Source organism: Doryrhamphus excisus, chromosome 7 (assembly GCF_030265055.1).
Source record: "Doryrhamphus excisus isolate RoL2022-K1 chromosome 7, RoL_Dexc_1.0, whole genome shotgun sequence".
Classification (NCBI taxonomy): Eukaryota; Metazoa; Chordata; class Actinopteri; order Syngnathiformes; family Syngnathidae; genus Doryrhamphus; species Doryrhamphus excisus.
Window position 1 is genome coordinate 11,965,867 of NC_080472.1, and position 16,400 is coordinate 11,982,266.

The window sequence follows — 16,400 nt, forward strand, 5'->3', positions numbered from 1 at the left end:
TTCCCTCCCCTTCGCTTTCTTTCTGAGCATTTCTTAAATCAGTTTCTTAAATCAGGTGTCTGATGACTGTGCTTAAACACAAGAACTCGAATCTAAAGCCAAAGGCAGGGGTCTCAAACACGCGGCCCAGGACACTAGTTTGAGGCCCCCGCCTTGATATGAAAGTTTAATGTTAGTGCGGCCCGCGCAAGTTTGATATGGATGCTGTATGGTATCATGTACCCAGAAAAAATTATTATGTTTGATTCATGTTCATGTTAAAGGTTAAATAACTGTTAATAGTTATCCTCCCTATCCGTGTGGAAGTGGTAAGTTTTTGGCTATTTAAGTTTAAAAGAAATAACTTGAAGGCTACCGTTTAGGTCGCTAGCTCTCTAGTTTGCGAGTTAGCATGTGTCTCAAGACCCTGCAGTTGCGCAATATGTTGTAAATAAAAAGAGTATAAATGTGACTATAGTCGTGTTTTGTCATGTCTACAGGGCTCTAATAATGCTTTGTTCATTTTAATCTGAAAAAAATCATTTGTCTACCCACCAACTATATGTGGTTTTTATTATTTGCTGTTTTATTATTATTATTATATTTATTTATTACTGATTGATTGATTTTCTTTATTCTTGATTTGTTTATTTATTTTTCATCTTATTTTGTGCAGAAAAATAAAAATGAAGATATTTGAGAACAGTGGAATGTTTTATCAGAGCTTTTCTTGTAGAAAATCGGAACCAAAGCACCAAAAAAGTTTGTATATTTTTCTGTTTTTAATAAATGTGTTTTGTTTTTTTTTTTAAAACCTGATGCGGCCCAGCCTTGCCCAGACCCTAGCTCCAGTGGCCCCCAGGTAAATTGAGTTTGAGACCCCTGGCCTAAAGAGGTCTGAATCCTTGGGAATCTGCATTTAAAAGACAGATGACTTTCAAATTCAGAGGCTTGTTTTCCCGTTTCTGTGAAGGAGGCTCTGATACTGTCCTTTGCAGCCACCCGCAGACAGACCCAATAGTCTTTGTGTACCACCACCCTTGTAATCCTTAAAAATGCTGTTAGTAAAGCTAAGCACTAGCACTGCGACATAACGAAAGGGGATATTATAAGGGATACCACCTTTACATGCCTTTTTGTTTACACCACATGGCGCAGGCTACGGAATGACTGAAGAGATATAAGAGCTGCTAACATTAGCCAAACAGAGTGAGGAAGAAGAACAAAGTCAGAAGAAAAAATTAACCACTTCCACACGAAATGGGAGCACAGCTTTGTTTTTTTCACTCTGTCATGTTGGACATGCCATGGGTGGCTTGAAGTAATGAGTGTGAAGGTAATGTAATATAATGTCATGTCTCACCAATGTAACTTACTGACGCCTAGCAACCAGAATACTACATAAAACTCGTCTTTCAAGCTCTAGCAGGCACTGGCTTTTCCTCTCTATAGAAGGATGGACAAGTACCTGCCTTGCATGCATGTCCCCTCCTTCTCCTTCACGGTGAGGAGAGTACTGTTTGCCTCAGCATAGTATGACTTTCTCTGGGTTTTATTGTCCAATTAGCAATAATAATGATGTCACACTTGCATTAAAGACACTGCACAGGCAATGTTCTGCAAACATTATAGTGGCAAAATGCTGACAGAGTTTGCTATCCAACCCAGCACAATCAGACGGGAGGCTCAGTTGTGCGGTAAACTGAGAGGAGAGACAACGCAAATCCAGCAATTTTTACTTAAGATTATATTAAAAATGATTGAAATCATACAGAAAATACATTTGCGACACAGTTCAATTGACAAATCTTAATATTATTATTTTTTTGTATGACTCCCCTTACGGCATGTCACTGTCAAAGAGATATGTCATGTGCTAAAAGGACATTCTTCATAAAAACATTCCATATATTCATTTAAGTGCACACTCGGGTTTTTAGGGGCGTCCAAGAATTGATTGACATTTATCTGAGTTACACCCGACACCATTCCACTTCATGAGGAGTAGGTGGGTGTGCGCGTAAAAAGATGAACAGTTAAGCTGGTGCTGCAGGGGGCGGGGTTTTCGGGGTTAAGTAATAGCGAGGATCATTTAGAGTGCTTGTGGTCATGACAAAACACTCCACAGGCCAAAAGACACCCTTCCTCTCCCATCCCTAATTCTGGGTTGACCTTGGTTTGTGCACCGGGGCCCCGTGGCTGCTGGTGATAGTGACACGTGTCTGGGTCACGGTGGTGGGGGGCATAGGGGGATTTTAGGTAGTGCAGGGTTTTGCGTGTGCAGATGGGCAAACCGTTAAGAGACGCAGTGTCGTATTCCCCCAGGGGTGGGGGTGGGGAGGGGGGCAGAGGTCAGGGATCAGAGCCCCCAGCTGACTCCCCACCCATGCCTGGTGTGTGTGTGTGTGGGGGGGGGGGGGGCGTCTGCAGATGATGCTGAGTGAGTGCACGCATTATTCAGTTTAGGCTATTAATGCGGGGGGGGGGGGGGGGGGGGGGAATCTGTGTGAGTGGGGGGGGGGGGGGGGGCTTGTTTGAAACCAGCACGTGCTAAACACACACACACACTTTTAATTAAAGAGTATTAATTTCATTTTAAGTAAATTGTTCTCTTTAAAGTGGAAAAGGAAGAACCAGCAAAGAGGGCCAGACATGCTAATGGGTGTATCAGTAGTGTTATTACTAGTAGTAGTCCTATGTTATATATCCTATATAGTATATATATAGTCCTATATCGCCATGGCCAGAGCATTGCATTGGCGGACCAAATGAGAAGTAGAAGAAGATTGATTCTGTTAAAGTTAGGATTATTTAATGCCCTGCCGCAAGAGGAGCAGCGCTTTATGGCTACAAATTTTGTGAACAATTTCTATATGTTTTATTGTATCTTTTACTGCATGCGCCCTTCCACATAGCTATATAAAACAAAGCTTTTACTCCAGAGGTCATTCAATGATGGCTGAGCTGCATATAAAAACTCCTCAATAGGATGAACTTATCGTCTATTCCAGTGTTTTTCAACCTTTTTTGAGCCATGGCACGTTTTTTTTACATTGTAAAAATCTTGTGGCACACCACTAACCAAAAATGTTCCAAAATGTCACCACGACCTCACACGTGCATCAATAAGTCTAAATAAATAAATAGTATCGGAGGAACAAGGTAGGTGTTGCCACACGGACCAATATTACATTGCTCTGCCAGTCTTTACACCACAGACACTCCACAGTAGCCATGTTTACATGACGGGTTTTCTCTTTCCAAATGACCTTTCGGGAAACAATGGTATCCGTGGAAAGGAATATTCCAATCTCTTGTCTAAATGCACCGTGAAAATCAACCAGAATAGTCAATGGGTCATGTGCAGTAAAACGTAAACATCAACATCACGTGATACCGACTTCCCCGAGTGGTTCTTGCACTTGTTGGAATAATTCCGTATTGCCAGTTTTCCGTCTGTCCAGTCTTGAAATTTAGTTTGGATCAAAAACAAACTTTGCTTAGTCCAGTGCCGATTGCTGGCCTCCATTTTTAAAAGTGAAGAACGTCTGGATGTGCGTGTTACGTCATATCTGAGCATGCGCTGAAAGAACGCACCCGGGATCAATTTAAACAGGAAAAGATCAAATTCAATCTTGCTAATATTTTATAATTAAACTCGGGACATGTTTTATATAGATATATATTTTCTTTTTTAATAAAACTGGACTTGTGAATGGCGTATAGAAGGGTTTAGATTCTGTTCCACAGATGGCGCTAATGCATACGAAAGCTGCTTGCCAACCGCCAATAAACAACAGAAGAAGAAAAACACCACAAAGAAGGCAGCACCCTGACAAATTTCCGTTTGAACAGGTACAAGATACCTGAATTGGATTGGTTAAAGGAATATTCCATCCCTGTTCAATTCTTTCCGTTTGAGCAAATATACCAAATGCAATTGGAATATTTGGGTCCATATATTCATGGCTATTGCCATAATATTTGCAAATGATGATTAATAAATGTTAATTATAAAAAGTGATATTGGATAATTCCTCACGGCACACCTGGCGGCACAGTGGTTGAAAATCACTGGTCTATTCTGATCAATACTCTAAAGGTGTTTTGCATTAGGAGCAATGTATTGGCGCCTGTGCGGTAAATATTACGATATGTCAACCATTTATCTTTCAATGTGCTCTCGTCGTGTCTTTTTTTGTGCACAGAGAGTGACCTTGAAAACGGACCGTGTGGACTATTCTGCCTTAGCAACGGGATTTTCTTCACAAAGGCCTCAGCAAAGTTTTTTTACATCTCCGGGTCAGACTTTAGAATGCGTTTGATGAATGTGCAGAAACCGAGAGCACTCTACAGGACATGAAGCTTAATTGCACACACCCCCCACACCACACACACACACACACAAAGTGGTCGTTTACTGGATCATCAGATGTGCAAATGACATGCTCCTTTAATAAGACTTAAGCGTGTGCTGCAGATAATAGCGTAGGCATTGTCCTTGCAGTCAAGTTAGTTATCAGGCTCTCTTTTTGTGTGTGACTGACGGCCTTACTGGCTAATGACACACACACACACACACACATACACACAGGTTTAATGCATATTGATGAAGTAAAGCGACCCGCTGTGGAGAGGCGGAGACAATGGAGCAGAGGAGGGTGGTATCAAGGGGCAGTCAGGGATGGGGGAGGCAGAGCAGGTGCGGTTGGAGCATCACGTTTTCTAACTGTACAATCATGCTTATTTTAGTCTTCATCTCCAGTGTCAAAAGGTCACTGTGTGTTTGATAGGACTGTCAATCAAGTAGCAACACCACAACATTAGGTACATGGGCACCATCTGAGTTAGTTAGCAAAGGATAATGAGCAGAATGGTGCCCGTGTTATTCTGTGGGGTGGATAGTTGGTGACTCCATGCAATGGCTTCTTCTGTGGACCACATTATTTTTGTATTATTTGTGTAACAAATGCAAAGGTCCAATTTCCTGAACAAAACAAGCGGTGACACTAGAATCGACTACATAACACAACACTACACACACAGACACACTGAATGAATGAATTGGATGAATTTCCTCCTGCCTGGTGGCCCCCCCTGAAGGATCAACGTGGACCCTCCTCCGCTTGATCGTCACCTTGAAGCAAACCACGCCCTCTCCTCAAGCCGCTAATGAGGGGAACTTATCCTCGCCTGCATGTTGTCTGAGCCGCACACCGGAGCCAGGCTGGAAGAGGGGCATTTACTGCGGAGACCCCCCCCATGCTGACACTTTGTACATCATGGATTTTGTGACCCACGGCTATTTGGACGCGCGGTCTCCTTACGATTACACCTTCAATTTTTGGAACGACTACCTGGGTCTGTCGACACTTGTGGCCCCGAACAAGATCCGCAGCCCCCCCTGCAGCCCCAACTCTATAACGGAGTCACTAAAAGCCACTCTGGGCTTGGACGACTCGGTGCCGAGCAGGGACGGCGACGCGGGTCACCTGGACTGCTGCTCCCCGCCCATCTCTCTCTATGAGCTCCAGGAGCAGATCTCGCTCCTGCGGCCGTACGGACACCTCCGGAGCGCCGATAGAGACGCGGCTCCCTACGGGGGCGGTAGCTTGGTGGGGTTGGAGCTGCTTTCCGCGGACCGGAGACGCAAGCAAGCCCAGCGGGGCAAGCCGGAGCCCAAAGTCTGCGTGTTCTGTCGGAACAACGGCGCGCCGGAGGAGGTGTACGGCACTCACATCCTAAAGACCGCGGACGGCAAGGTGCTGTGCCCCATCTTGCGGGCGTACACTTGCCCCCTGTGCAGCGCCAACGGAGACAACGCGCACACCATCAAGTACTGCCCGCTGTCCAGGGACCCGCCCGGGGGCCACAGGGTGCTGGCTAAAGGAAGCAGGGTGGCTGGCAGGAGACTCAAAATCTTCACATGAACCCTCTGAAGTGATGATGATGATGATGGCAAGTTTCTATTTGATTACGGAAATAACCACATACCATCCGATTTGAATGACATGTGCTCCTTTAAATGCAGGCTCAGAAACTGTCAAACCACTTTCCATCTGGATCTAATCCAGACTGCACATTCGGAACCAATGCTAATTCAACTCAGAAAAGTCCAAAGTGACGTTTCTGGTTAAAAGGACATCATTTGAAAAAAGAATAACACATGTGTCAAGTCTGATTGATAATGATTAATATTGTTATGGGAGGTGTAATATCAAACTGTAATGGTTTAATTTCAGTTGAACATGCATCAGATTCCAATTGAGTGCATCCCATAATCAGTTCCCAGTTCCACATGTCCAAAAGGAGTAGGAAGAAGCAAAGCTTATTAAATCCTACCCCTCCACCTGGTACTTTTACAATCACTAACTGTTACATTTGTTCACTTCCTGCTTTCCTAATATAGTTAAAAAAAATATCCATTCCATAGTTTGATTCCACATACTGAAATGCTATGGCTTTTTAACATAGTCCTAGCATAGAAGTGTTTCACTAGAATGCATTCACACTGTACATTTGGACCAAATGTAAATTGAACCCAAAACGAATATGTTTCGATACACAGATGTGATCAAATCAAGATATCTTACTCACTGGTTTCCAGTAGGAGATCTGCAACGTCTCGGTCGGCACTCTGTGAAGATCTGAAAAACAAAAGAAAGAACCAAAGCATGATTATGCCGATTACGGATCAGTGACCACACTGGCTGTTTGTTCTAGTGATGACATGATGCTGCACTCCGAATGTCAGTCAGTTACCTGCCACTCAGGCCTGCATGAAACAAATACATCTCCCAGCACTGTAATGTGGCATTTTCTACCAAAGGAACACACCTTTATGTATGTAGCCTATACTTCCTGCATCATGGATGTCATATATTCTTTACGTGTTCGATTTTTATGTGGATAGTATTTTGCATATCTGACCGAATGTAAAAAAAAAAAAAAAGTGGAATGTTGATGTGACATGCAGTTCACTATATGAGCTATATCATTTACTGGTAAAAAAAAAATGCAAAATTGAATTTGTAAATGTTTAATAAAGGGTAGAGTAGTTTTAGCGATGAGAAGCGCAACATTCCAAAGTCTTTATCTGTTAATAGAAAATGTTTTATGTACTTAATTTTTTACCTGTATTACTTGGGGATATATTCATTTTAAATATGCTCTGAATAAAAATGTCATTTGCATTTGTTTGGGCTAAATAATGTCTCCTCTGGTGATTGCTGACAGTTACATGTGGTGAAGGTGTGCCACCTAGTGGTCAAAGCATAGAGTACTGTACTGTGACGTCAAGGATATACAGTACGCATCATATGTACTGTAGTATCTGAGTTTGAAAGGGGACCTATTCACTATTGTATTGAGTTGTGGACTCCTAGAGCAGCTACACACGATAACCTGCACGGAATGCTTTCTAGATCTTCCAGATTCTGCACCTCTTTCTGCAGTGTTTCCATAGATTTCCTGCTTCTAAACCAAACTGTGTTTTATTTACTCCACCCCCAGCACCGCTAACTTCAGGTACTGCCATTCCGCTCTGATTGGTCACACTCCAAAGCGCTCCCGAGGACTTGCAGATACACAGGTCCGTGTTTACTGAGTGCAGGAAATCTGCAGCCCATATAAGGGAGTCCGGATCGCATTGACGGAAGTAGAACTCGGTGCTAGAAAAAAAAATAATACAACCCATATATATATATATATAAATCGTCAGTGTTCTCTGGAATAAATGGACATTTGTTTCATTTTAGCTTTTTAATACAGTCATGTTCTCTTTATTCTATATATATATATATATATATATATATATATATATATATATATATATATATATATATATATATATATATATATATATATATATATATATATATATATATATATATATATATATATATATATATATATATATATATATATAGGGTGCATCAAAAAACACAATTATTGATTTTTGATATGGCTGGGTACTAAGTGTTCCAATATATGTAGAAACAACACATACAAAATATTTGTCCAATACATGATTATTTAGGGGTGCCACCATACATCTGTTTTTGTGGAATAAAGTGGTGAACAGTTCAATGGTCGCCATGGAGATCTGAGGTGATCTTTATGTTTTTGTTGGTATTTATACTCCTATTACTCGCAAATTTGCGGTTTTGTCTTTGTAATTTGAATGATTTGTAGTCATATTTATAAGTATTTAGTGCTCATTGCCTCTACTGTAGCTAACATTAGCTAGCTACTGTTTGCTAATGACAGTTAGCTAATAGCTGAGCAAGCATAACATCAACAACTGTAATATAGAGTAGACAGTATTGCTGATGCCTCATATTTATTGAGAGTGGTACTGTAGTACTACATAATGTGATATACACTTGTCCATGTATTATTTTATGCACTGTGCAGCACAACCCACCAGCTCTCCTAAGATGCTGACCTCAACAACTAGTTCTTTGGTCTGGGCCCCCTTTGATAACCCTATAGAAAATGATGCTGTATAGAAGTTCATTGTACTCAACGTTTCCAGGTCAACTTTTTGGCAATTAGACTAGAAATTGCACATTTTCCCCAAATTTACAAAAGTTTATGTGTGAGGTGGCACCCCTAAATCTCAATGGATTTCCTCAAAACTTTGCAAAAGACATTTTTATGTTCATTAGGAAAAAAATGTAATGCCAGCCAAATTGATATTATGAATTTAAAATTTCCCATTCAAATTTGATGCACCCTAATATATATAAAATATATATAAAATAAAACCCAGCATGCAGAGCCATCCAAAACTTCTTTCAGGGCTCCCTTCCAAATGAGCAAAGCTCATTATCTGATGCTTTGGCATCTTTTAACATGAGAATACAACATTGTAACAACATAGGTCAGACAAGTGGAAAGGAGTAAACATTCATAACCAGTGCTGAAAGTAAGAACGTTAAAAATAAGAGCGGTACTGACAGCATTATTGTTTTCCAGAGACAGGTCATCTATTTAGTGATTATTTTAAATGTTACGGTTATGGACAGTGAAATGTGGCGTGTTATTATGCATTGATGCTGCATCTGGATGCGGCTTGAGTCACCATTGTAATCCTCATTAGGGTCGCGGGTATGCTGGAGCCTATCCCAGCTGTGGATTACTACAACACAGGAAGCTAAATATGTATTCAATTTAGTCAACAAGAGTTGTTAGAAAAACACTGCCCCCTAGCGTTTAGCTAAATCCAATTCTTTTACATATTAACATTTTTACACACTATTTATTTGTTTTAACGTCTTCTTGTCAGACTCTTTTTGTCTTAGACCCCCCCCCCCCCGATGAACGGTAAAATGAACTGAGATGAAAAAGCATTTTAACAGTATAAACTTCAATTCTCTGCTCTCGTCACTGCAGCAGTCTGCTATTGGCCCATCCAATGCTGACATCACTCGTGTGTGTGTGTGAGGGGGGAGGAAGAGGAGGAGGGGGGGGGGGGGCTCTATTCTGTGCTATAAAAAGTGAGGGTTCTGCAGCATCACCGAGTTGCTGCAGTGCAGGAAAGCTCAGTCATCCACACCGATGGTGTGCAGAACAAGGGGGACTTAAAACAATCTTCTGAAACTAAAACATCCATTTCAGTTTCATTCAGAAAATCCACAAAAAAGCCATCATGAGCCACGACGCCATCTTCCACCGCCGACCTAGGGATAACTACAGAGAGCCCCGACTCCACTTGAAAGCATCCCAGTCCTCTTGGCTCTACTCCTTACATCCAGCTCCGGAATCGGAGAGGAGGGCATTGAAGCTGGTCTCCTCTTCCACTCCAGGAGCTCACCAAAGGATGGACCTGGGTCAGGCCAGCTCTCTCAACTCGCAGCTGCTCGGTCTGCGCTCACAGGAGAGGGAGCAGCTGGTGGACCTTAACGACCGCTTCGCCACCTACATTGAGAAGGTCAGGCATCTGGAGCTGCAGAACCGAGCCCTGCTGGCCGAGCTGGAGGGTCTGCGCAGGCGGCAGAACCATCCGTCCCGCCTGCAGGCGCTTTACAAGGGGGAGGTGCGCACTTTGAGGGCAATGATCGAGTCTGAGAATGAAGACAAGGCACAGATGGAAACGGAGAGGGGCTACCTGCATGACGTGCGCAAGCAGATGAAGATGCGCTTCGAGGAGGAGGTTCAGAGACGTGTGGACGCTGAGGAGGTGCTGCGGCGCCTGAGGGAGGAGGCGGACCGGGCTGCGCTCTCCAACTGTGACGCCGAGGCCACTGTGGCCTCCTTGTGTGACGAGATATCCTTCCTGAGGAAAGTCTTTGCCGAGGAGCACACGGAGCTGGAGGCCCAGCTCCAGGTGGTCAACATCAGAGTGGAGGAGGTGCAGGTGGCCCGACCTGACCTATCGGTGGCGCTGCGGGACATCCGGGCCCAGTACGAGCGGCTGGCCGGCAAGAACATGCAGGCCGCAGAGGACTGGTACAGGAGCAAGTGCGCCAGCGTGGCGGAGGTGGCCAGCAAGAACAACGAGGCGGCGCACGCCATCCGCGAGGAGACTTTGGACTACCGCAGACGGCTCCTGTCCCGCTCCTCCGAGATCGAGGCTCTCCGAAACGTCATCGACTCCCTGAACAATCAGCTGGCGGAGCTGGAGGAGACGCAGGTGAAGGAGGTGGAGAAGTACCAGGTGAATGAGACCTACTCAAGTTGGAAGCTCGTTTTGTTCCTCTCCAATCCTGGAGGTGGTGGTAGAGGGACCCTACCACACACACAACTACACTGTTTTATCCCATTTACTTGAACACAACACACGGCTACAATACATCGCACGTGATTATTTACACTCCAACATGGAAGTAACAAATATTGTTTCCTTGCTATTTCCAGCTGAGGATCAATGAATTGGAGAGAGACATCCATGAAGCCAAGCAGGAGATGGGGCGCTACCTAAAAGACTACCAAGACCTTCTCAATGTCAAGATGGCTCTGGACATTGAAATAGCCGCATACAGGTGAGACATCAGCACAGTGTTTCTTTCATTTATGTCAGGTATCTGCTTTTTTCGGCCCCAAAAAACTCCTCATTTTCACCCGTTTGTTTTCAGAAAACTCCTGGAAGGGGAGGAGATGCGGCTGTCGTATCCCTACCTCCCTAGCATACAGTAAACATGCAAGCATGAACAAGCATCCATCTCGCAGACATCATCAAAAGGTCAACCATGTCAAGACAGACGCGCCCTTGTGCCAAAACAAGAGGTCCACCACAAGTCCCCCTTCTTCTCCACACAGTGTGACTAAAACAACACGATACAGAATGGCTGCACGACATCAAGCACCATTGTTGTTATTCACGCTAAAGTCCAAGCAACGCAGCTGATTGAAGCTCTTTGTGCAAACACTTGACCATTTGTTTGTAAAAGGGCATGAGTGCTCACTTGACGCTTGAATTTTCAATGTATGGTAAAAACATCTGCAGCTTCCCAGTAGGCAACCTATGCATTTATTTTTATTGCTATGACATTTGAGACTCTTTTTGTTTATCTTCTATCTAATTGATTGATACCATTGATTATGACCTAGTGCCTCTGAGCTTGTTTGAGTCAGATTGTTTCTGTTTAGGGAATTCATGCTAAGCTTTGTGAAACTGAAGGAGCACACTGTTACACCTGGCGTAACTGTAACCGCTAGCAACAAGCCCAATAAACAAATACCCGACCTCCAACTTTGGGTCTTTTCTTCCGCCCATTTAAAAACATAATTACATTAAGAAACAGAAACATCAAATATCTACATCCAAAATCCAGTTACTATGGTAACATCCAGTTATTATGGTACTCATTATGTCATTGTATGGTCATATCACCTTGTACTTTGGTAAGTGACAAAAAATAATTAAAAATACAATATATATATATATTTTTTTAATATAAAAAGGGCGGGAGTTTGCATGTTCTCCCCGTGCATGCGTGGGTTTTCTCCGGGTACTCCGGTTTCCTCCCACATTCCAAAAACATGCTAGGTTAATTGGCAACTCCAAATTGTCCATAGGTATGAATGTGAGTGTGAATGGTTGTTTGTCTATATGTGGCGACCAGTCCAGGGTGTACCCAGCCTCTCGCCCAAAGACAGCTGGGATAGGCTCCAGCACCCCCGCACCCCTCGTGAGGAAAAGCGGAAGAAAATGAATGAATAATTAATCACCACTTTCCACTATTTTAGTGTATTTTATGAGCAGAAAGATGAATGACAGGACACATTTGTATGTATTAACAGCATTCCAAAAAACATGCTGGGTTAATTGGCCACTCCAAATTGTCCATAGGTATGAATGTGAGTGTGAATGGTTGTTTGTCTATATGTGCCCTGTGATTGGCTGGCGACCAGTCCAGGGTGTACCCCGTCTCTCGCCCGAAGACAGCTGGGATAGGCTCCAGCACCTCCCGCGACCCTCGTGAGGAAAAAGCAGTAGAAAATGAATGAAATGAAAATATAAAAACTTAAATTATATTAGAAAGACAGGAAGTGAACAAATGTAACATCCTACTTTGGTACGTGACAAAAAATAAAAAATTTGATTTAATTTTAAACTATATTAGGAAAGCAGGAAGTGAACAAATGTAACAGTTACTGATTGTAAAAGTACCAGATGGAGGGGTAGGATTTAATAAGCTTTGCTTCTTCCTACTCCTTTTGGACATGTGGAACTGGGAACTGATTATGGGATGCACTCAATTGTAATCTGATGCATGTTCAAATGAAATTAAACCATTACCATTACCAAAATATCTACTTACACTCACGCTAGTACTAGCTCTGTGCGATACAGCTCAGTTCCCAGCGGCCGTACGGCACAACGGAAAGAATCTGTTTGCGGTCCAACTTTTTTTTTCAGATGCCGCAGACTCGGGAGCACTTTCTGGTCAAGCTGTGGGTTTCCTCAGCCGGCGCAGGAGCTTGCCGCTGCGTCTACCGGAGTCAATGTGAGAGGCACTTTGGATTCATTGTGAACCCGGGGTACAATCTAGCAAACTCATTTCACCTCAGGTTCCTGTCATTCTGTTTTTACAATCTTTTTCGTGGCGGTTTTTGAACATTCTTTCTTTGGAATTTGGAATGTAGTTGGAATGTAGTTGGATGAATTTGGAATGTAGTTGGAATGTAACTCGTGTAGAAGTAGCCTTAAATGTTCATTTATCCATTCCCTTTCATACCTTTTGGGACAAATTAATGACGGTTTTTGATCATTCTTTCTTTGGAATGTGTGTTTGCTTATACTGTAAATTACATCGTAATATAAACAAAATTTCATGTAGAAAATAATTCATGTAGAAGTAGCCTTAAATGTTCATTCATCCATTCCCTTTCATACCTTTTGGGACAAATTAATGGCGGTTTTTGAACATTCTTTCTTTGGAATGTGTGTTTGCTTATACTGTAAATTACATCGTAATATAAACATTTTCTGGCATACAGCAAAATCTCAGTTAGCATCCGCTCCAGTGAGCTTGCTTTTTGGTTAACATTAAAGCCACAATTTTGTCTCGGTTGGCGTACATACTGTTAGCGTATGCCATGTTATTAATACACTGCACGAGTCCACCCGGAATCAGAAAATGTCCTCCCATTGCATAGAACAATTTCAAAAGCATTTGAACTAACGAACTGCAGTGAGACAACACACAAACACAATCTTCCTGTTTTGTCATGAGTTATTTGTTGAATTCAATAGTATTTCTCACATTCTGGATGAAAATGCTCGTACTTCCAACGATTGAACTAATTCAAAACCGGAAGTTGATGGTGGTTGAACTCGTTGCCACATCGTGTATTTGGGGAAAGTTGTCAAGAATCACATCTTTAATTAATGTAGAAGTAGCCTTAAATGTTAATTTATCCATTCCCTTTCATACCTTTTGGAACAAATTACTGACGCTAGCCAAGGTTCCGCTGTGCTTTAAATCTCATTGTCGGTAATCTAAATAGGGGCACTCAATTTTGTATGGAAGCCGTTTCCATACTTTTATGCTTATTTTTGTTAAAGAAAACAGTTACACCATCACAAGAAGTGCAACACAAAACAGGTACAGTATATTTGAACGTTATTGAGATAAAATACATACCCCCACCGCTCGGCGGCAACAGAGGTTCATCCTGGCCTACCACTTCCGGGTCAGAATACAACAAGATGGCGGCCGCCTTTCGACGTTGATGCTTTGTATGACAGTGTCAATGTTACCTATTTCCTTCCAGGCAGCATGCAAGTTTCGGAGAACGGATACATTTAACAAATAAAAACTCCTACCTTCAAACGCTTCGTCGAACAACGGGAATGTTGCAGGCAATAGGCAACAGAGGCGTCCAGGTCGCCCGGCTCCTGACGCCCAGGCACACGGTGCTGGTGGAGGCTGTACGCGGGCGAAAGTCGCGTACGGACCCGGTGGCAAAGTCCAAGCAGGGCCGAATCAAAGTACCTCCTCCGGTGGACCCGGTGGAGATGGTAGTACTGCGGGAGAGATACACCGAGTACAAGCTCATCATGAGGGCACTGCGGTACGTTCAAGGGCCCTCGGACAATGTCAGGTTACGTGGTGTGGGAGAGTTTTTCTCCACATGGCCACATATTCTTTGCCTATTTGTGTAGTTACTATTGGGTCTACTACTACTAAGTAATGTACTATGCCTAATTATGTCTTAAAAACTTTTAAAGACGATACAATTAATGAGCTGACTAATTTGATATGTTGCCTGTTTTTCAGTCTGGAGTTTAAGGAGGAAGTGCTCCGTAAGAAGTATGAGGAGGAGACTGGCTCCATGGCGGAGGAGAGAGCGAGACAGGAGGCTGTGGAGCATCGTGACCTCATGGCGTGGAACGAGCAGGAGAACCACCGCCTACTCCAACTACGGTCAATAAATACAATAATAACTAATAACGATCATGACCCCAATAAATTTAGATTCCTGGAACTCTCTGCTGTTTAGTTAGTAAACTTACTTGTTCCTTATTTGGCAGAATTTTGAAGCTCCAGAAAGAAACAGAAGAGGCAGAACGCAAAGAACTGGAGGTAGCACTTCAACGTGAACAAGAACAAGAAGAATTCATCAGGCGGAAAGAAGAGGAAGTGTTGCAGTTGCAGGTAACGCTTTGCATCCGACTTTCCGTCTAATTTTTTAGATGCTTGTTGAATTCTCAGTCCAGATCTTACAGTTGGATCATTTTTTTCGCCCCCTGTGCGACAGGAGGAGGCAAAGAACTTCATCACTCTGGAGAACTTGGATCAGCGCATAGAGGACGTTCTGGACAACCCCAAGAATTACAACTTTGCGATCGACAAGAAAGGGAGAGCCGTGAAACAAATTGTGTTGCAATGAAGCAGCCTGCTTGTGTGTTTGTGCGTCTGAACGCCATTCCAAGTCTACACAGGAAGTGGATTTTCTTCCCAGTACAGTGGAACAGACAAACCAATACAGATGCTTGTGGAATTGAAGAAAGAGCATCATGTACCTCAAACCAGCAATTAAGGTCATTCATTCACAAGGTCCCGATGTCGTTTTGCATTTTGGTTTGTCTTCAGCCAATGTAATAAATGTATGTATGGACCACGTTTATATGAATTAATTAGTACGCCACTACTTGTTTTTTTTTGTCCAACCCGTTTTCATGTGTGGCCATGTCAAGCTAATCTGCAAAGTGTAATTCATTCATTCATTTTCTACCGCTTATCCTCACGAGGGTCGCAGGGGTGCTGGAGCCTATCCCAGCTGTCTTTGGGCGAGAGGCGGGGTCCACCATGGACTGGTGGCCAGCCAATCACAGGGCACATATAGACAAACAACCATTCACACTCACATTCATACCTATGGACAATTTGGAGTGGCTAATTAACCTAGCATGTTTTTGGAATGTGGGAGGAACATGAAAACTCCACACAGAGATGGCCGAGAGGGGAATTTTAACTCGGGTTTACTCGCTGTGCTAACCACTCGTCTTCTTGCACAGTTGTGCAGCGTTTTTATGTCCTTGTTAGACCCAGTTTGTGCTGCTCTCTGAAGGGAGCAGCCCCACATCAAGATGTTTTCTGATATAATTGAGACAAGCCTTAACGTTCTTCTTTTCCAGCAGTGGTTTTGGTCTTGGAACTCTGCCATGCAGGCCGTTTTTGAGTCTTTATTATGGTGGAGTCATGACCACTGACCTTAACTCAGGCAAGTGAGGCCTGCAGTTCTTTGGATGTTGTTGTGGGGTCTTTTGTGACCTCTTGGCTGCGCTCTTGGGGTACTTTTGGTTGGCTGGCCACTCCTTGGAAGATTCACCACTGTTCCATTTTTTTGCTATTTGTATATAATGGCTCTCACTGTGGTTTGCCGGAGTCCCAAAACTTGAGAAACGACCTCCCAACCTGCTAGTTCTCTTTTTTTGACTGAAAGATCTCAACGCCAGTTCCGTTGAC

General features: G+C 43.1%; 4 protein-coding genes across 4 annotated transcripts in view; 3 read left to right on the top strand and 1 right to left on the bottom strand.

Annotated features, from left to right (window-relative positions):
- Window positions 1–14,524, bottom strand: part of alms1 (ALMS1 centrosome and basal body associated protein) — a 61,488-nt gene extending 46,964 nt beyond the window's left edge. Inside the window, exons 1-2 of the mRNA XM_058077507.1 lie at window positions 14,255–14,524; window positions 6,577–6,626 (exon numbers count right to left, since the gene is read on the bottom strand). The gene's annotated coding sequence lies outside the window, so the exon portion shown is untranslated. The remainder of the gene's footprint in view (window positions 1–6,576; window positions 6,627–14,254) is intronic.
- On the top strand, window positions 5,185–7,181 carry LOC131132179 (nanos homolog 1-like). Its single transcript, XM_058077572.1, has one exon. The coding sequence runs from the start codon at window positions 5,262–5,264 to the stop codon at window positions 5,907–5,909; it is 648 nt and encodes a 215-aa protein (XP_057933555.1). The 5' UTR covers window positions 5,185–5,261; the 3' UTR covers window positions 5,910–7,181.
- On the top strand, window positions 9,468–11,674 carry neff2 (neuronal intermediate filament family member 2). The gene is made up of 3 exons (XM_058077552.1): window positions 9,468–10,639; window positions 10,840–10,964; window positions 11,058–11,674. The coding sequence occupies exons 1-3, from the start codon at window positions 9,632–9,634 to the stop codon at window positions 11,116–11,118; spliced, it is 1,194 nt and encodes a 397-aa protein (XP_057933535.1). The 5' UTR covers window positions 9,468–9,631; the 3' UTR covers window positions 11,119–11,674.
- On the top strand, window positions 14,095–15,552 carry mrps26 (mitochondrial ribosomal protein S26). The gene is made up of 4 exons (XM_058077573.1): window positions 14,095–14,502; window positions 14,709–14,855; window positions 14,963–15,086; window positions 15,190–15,552. Exons 1-4 carry the CDS (start codon window positions 14,282–14,284, stop codon window positions 15,319–15,321), a joined length of 624 nt encoding a protein of 207 aa, XP_057933556.1. The 5' UTR covers window positions 14,095–14,281; the 3' UTR covers window positions 15,322–15,552.
- Window positions 15,553–16,400: the final 848 nt, after the last annotated feature.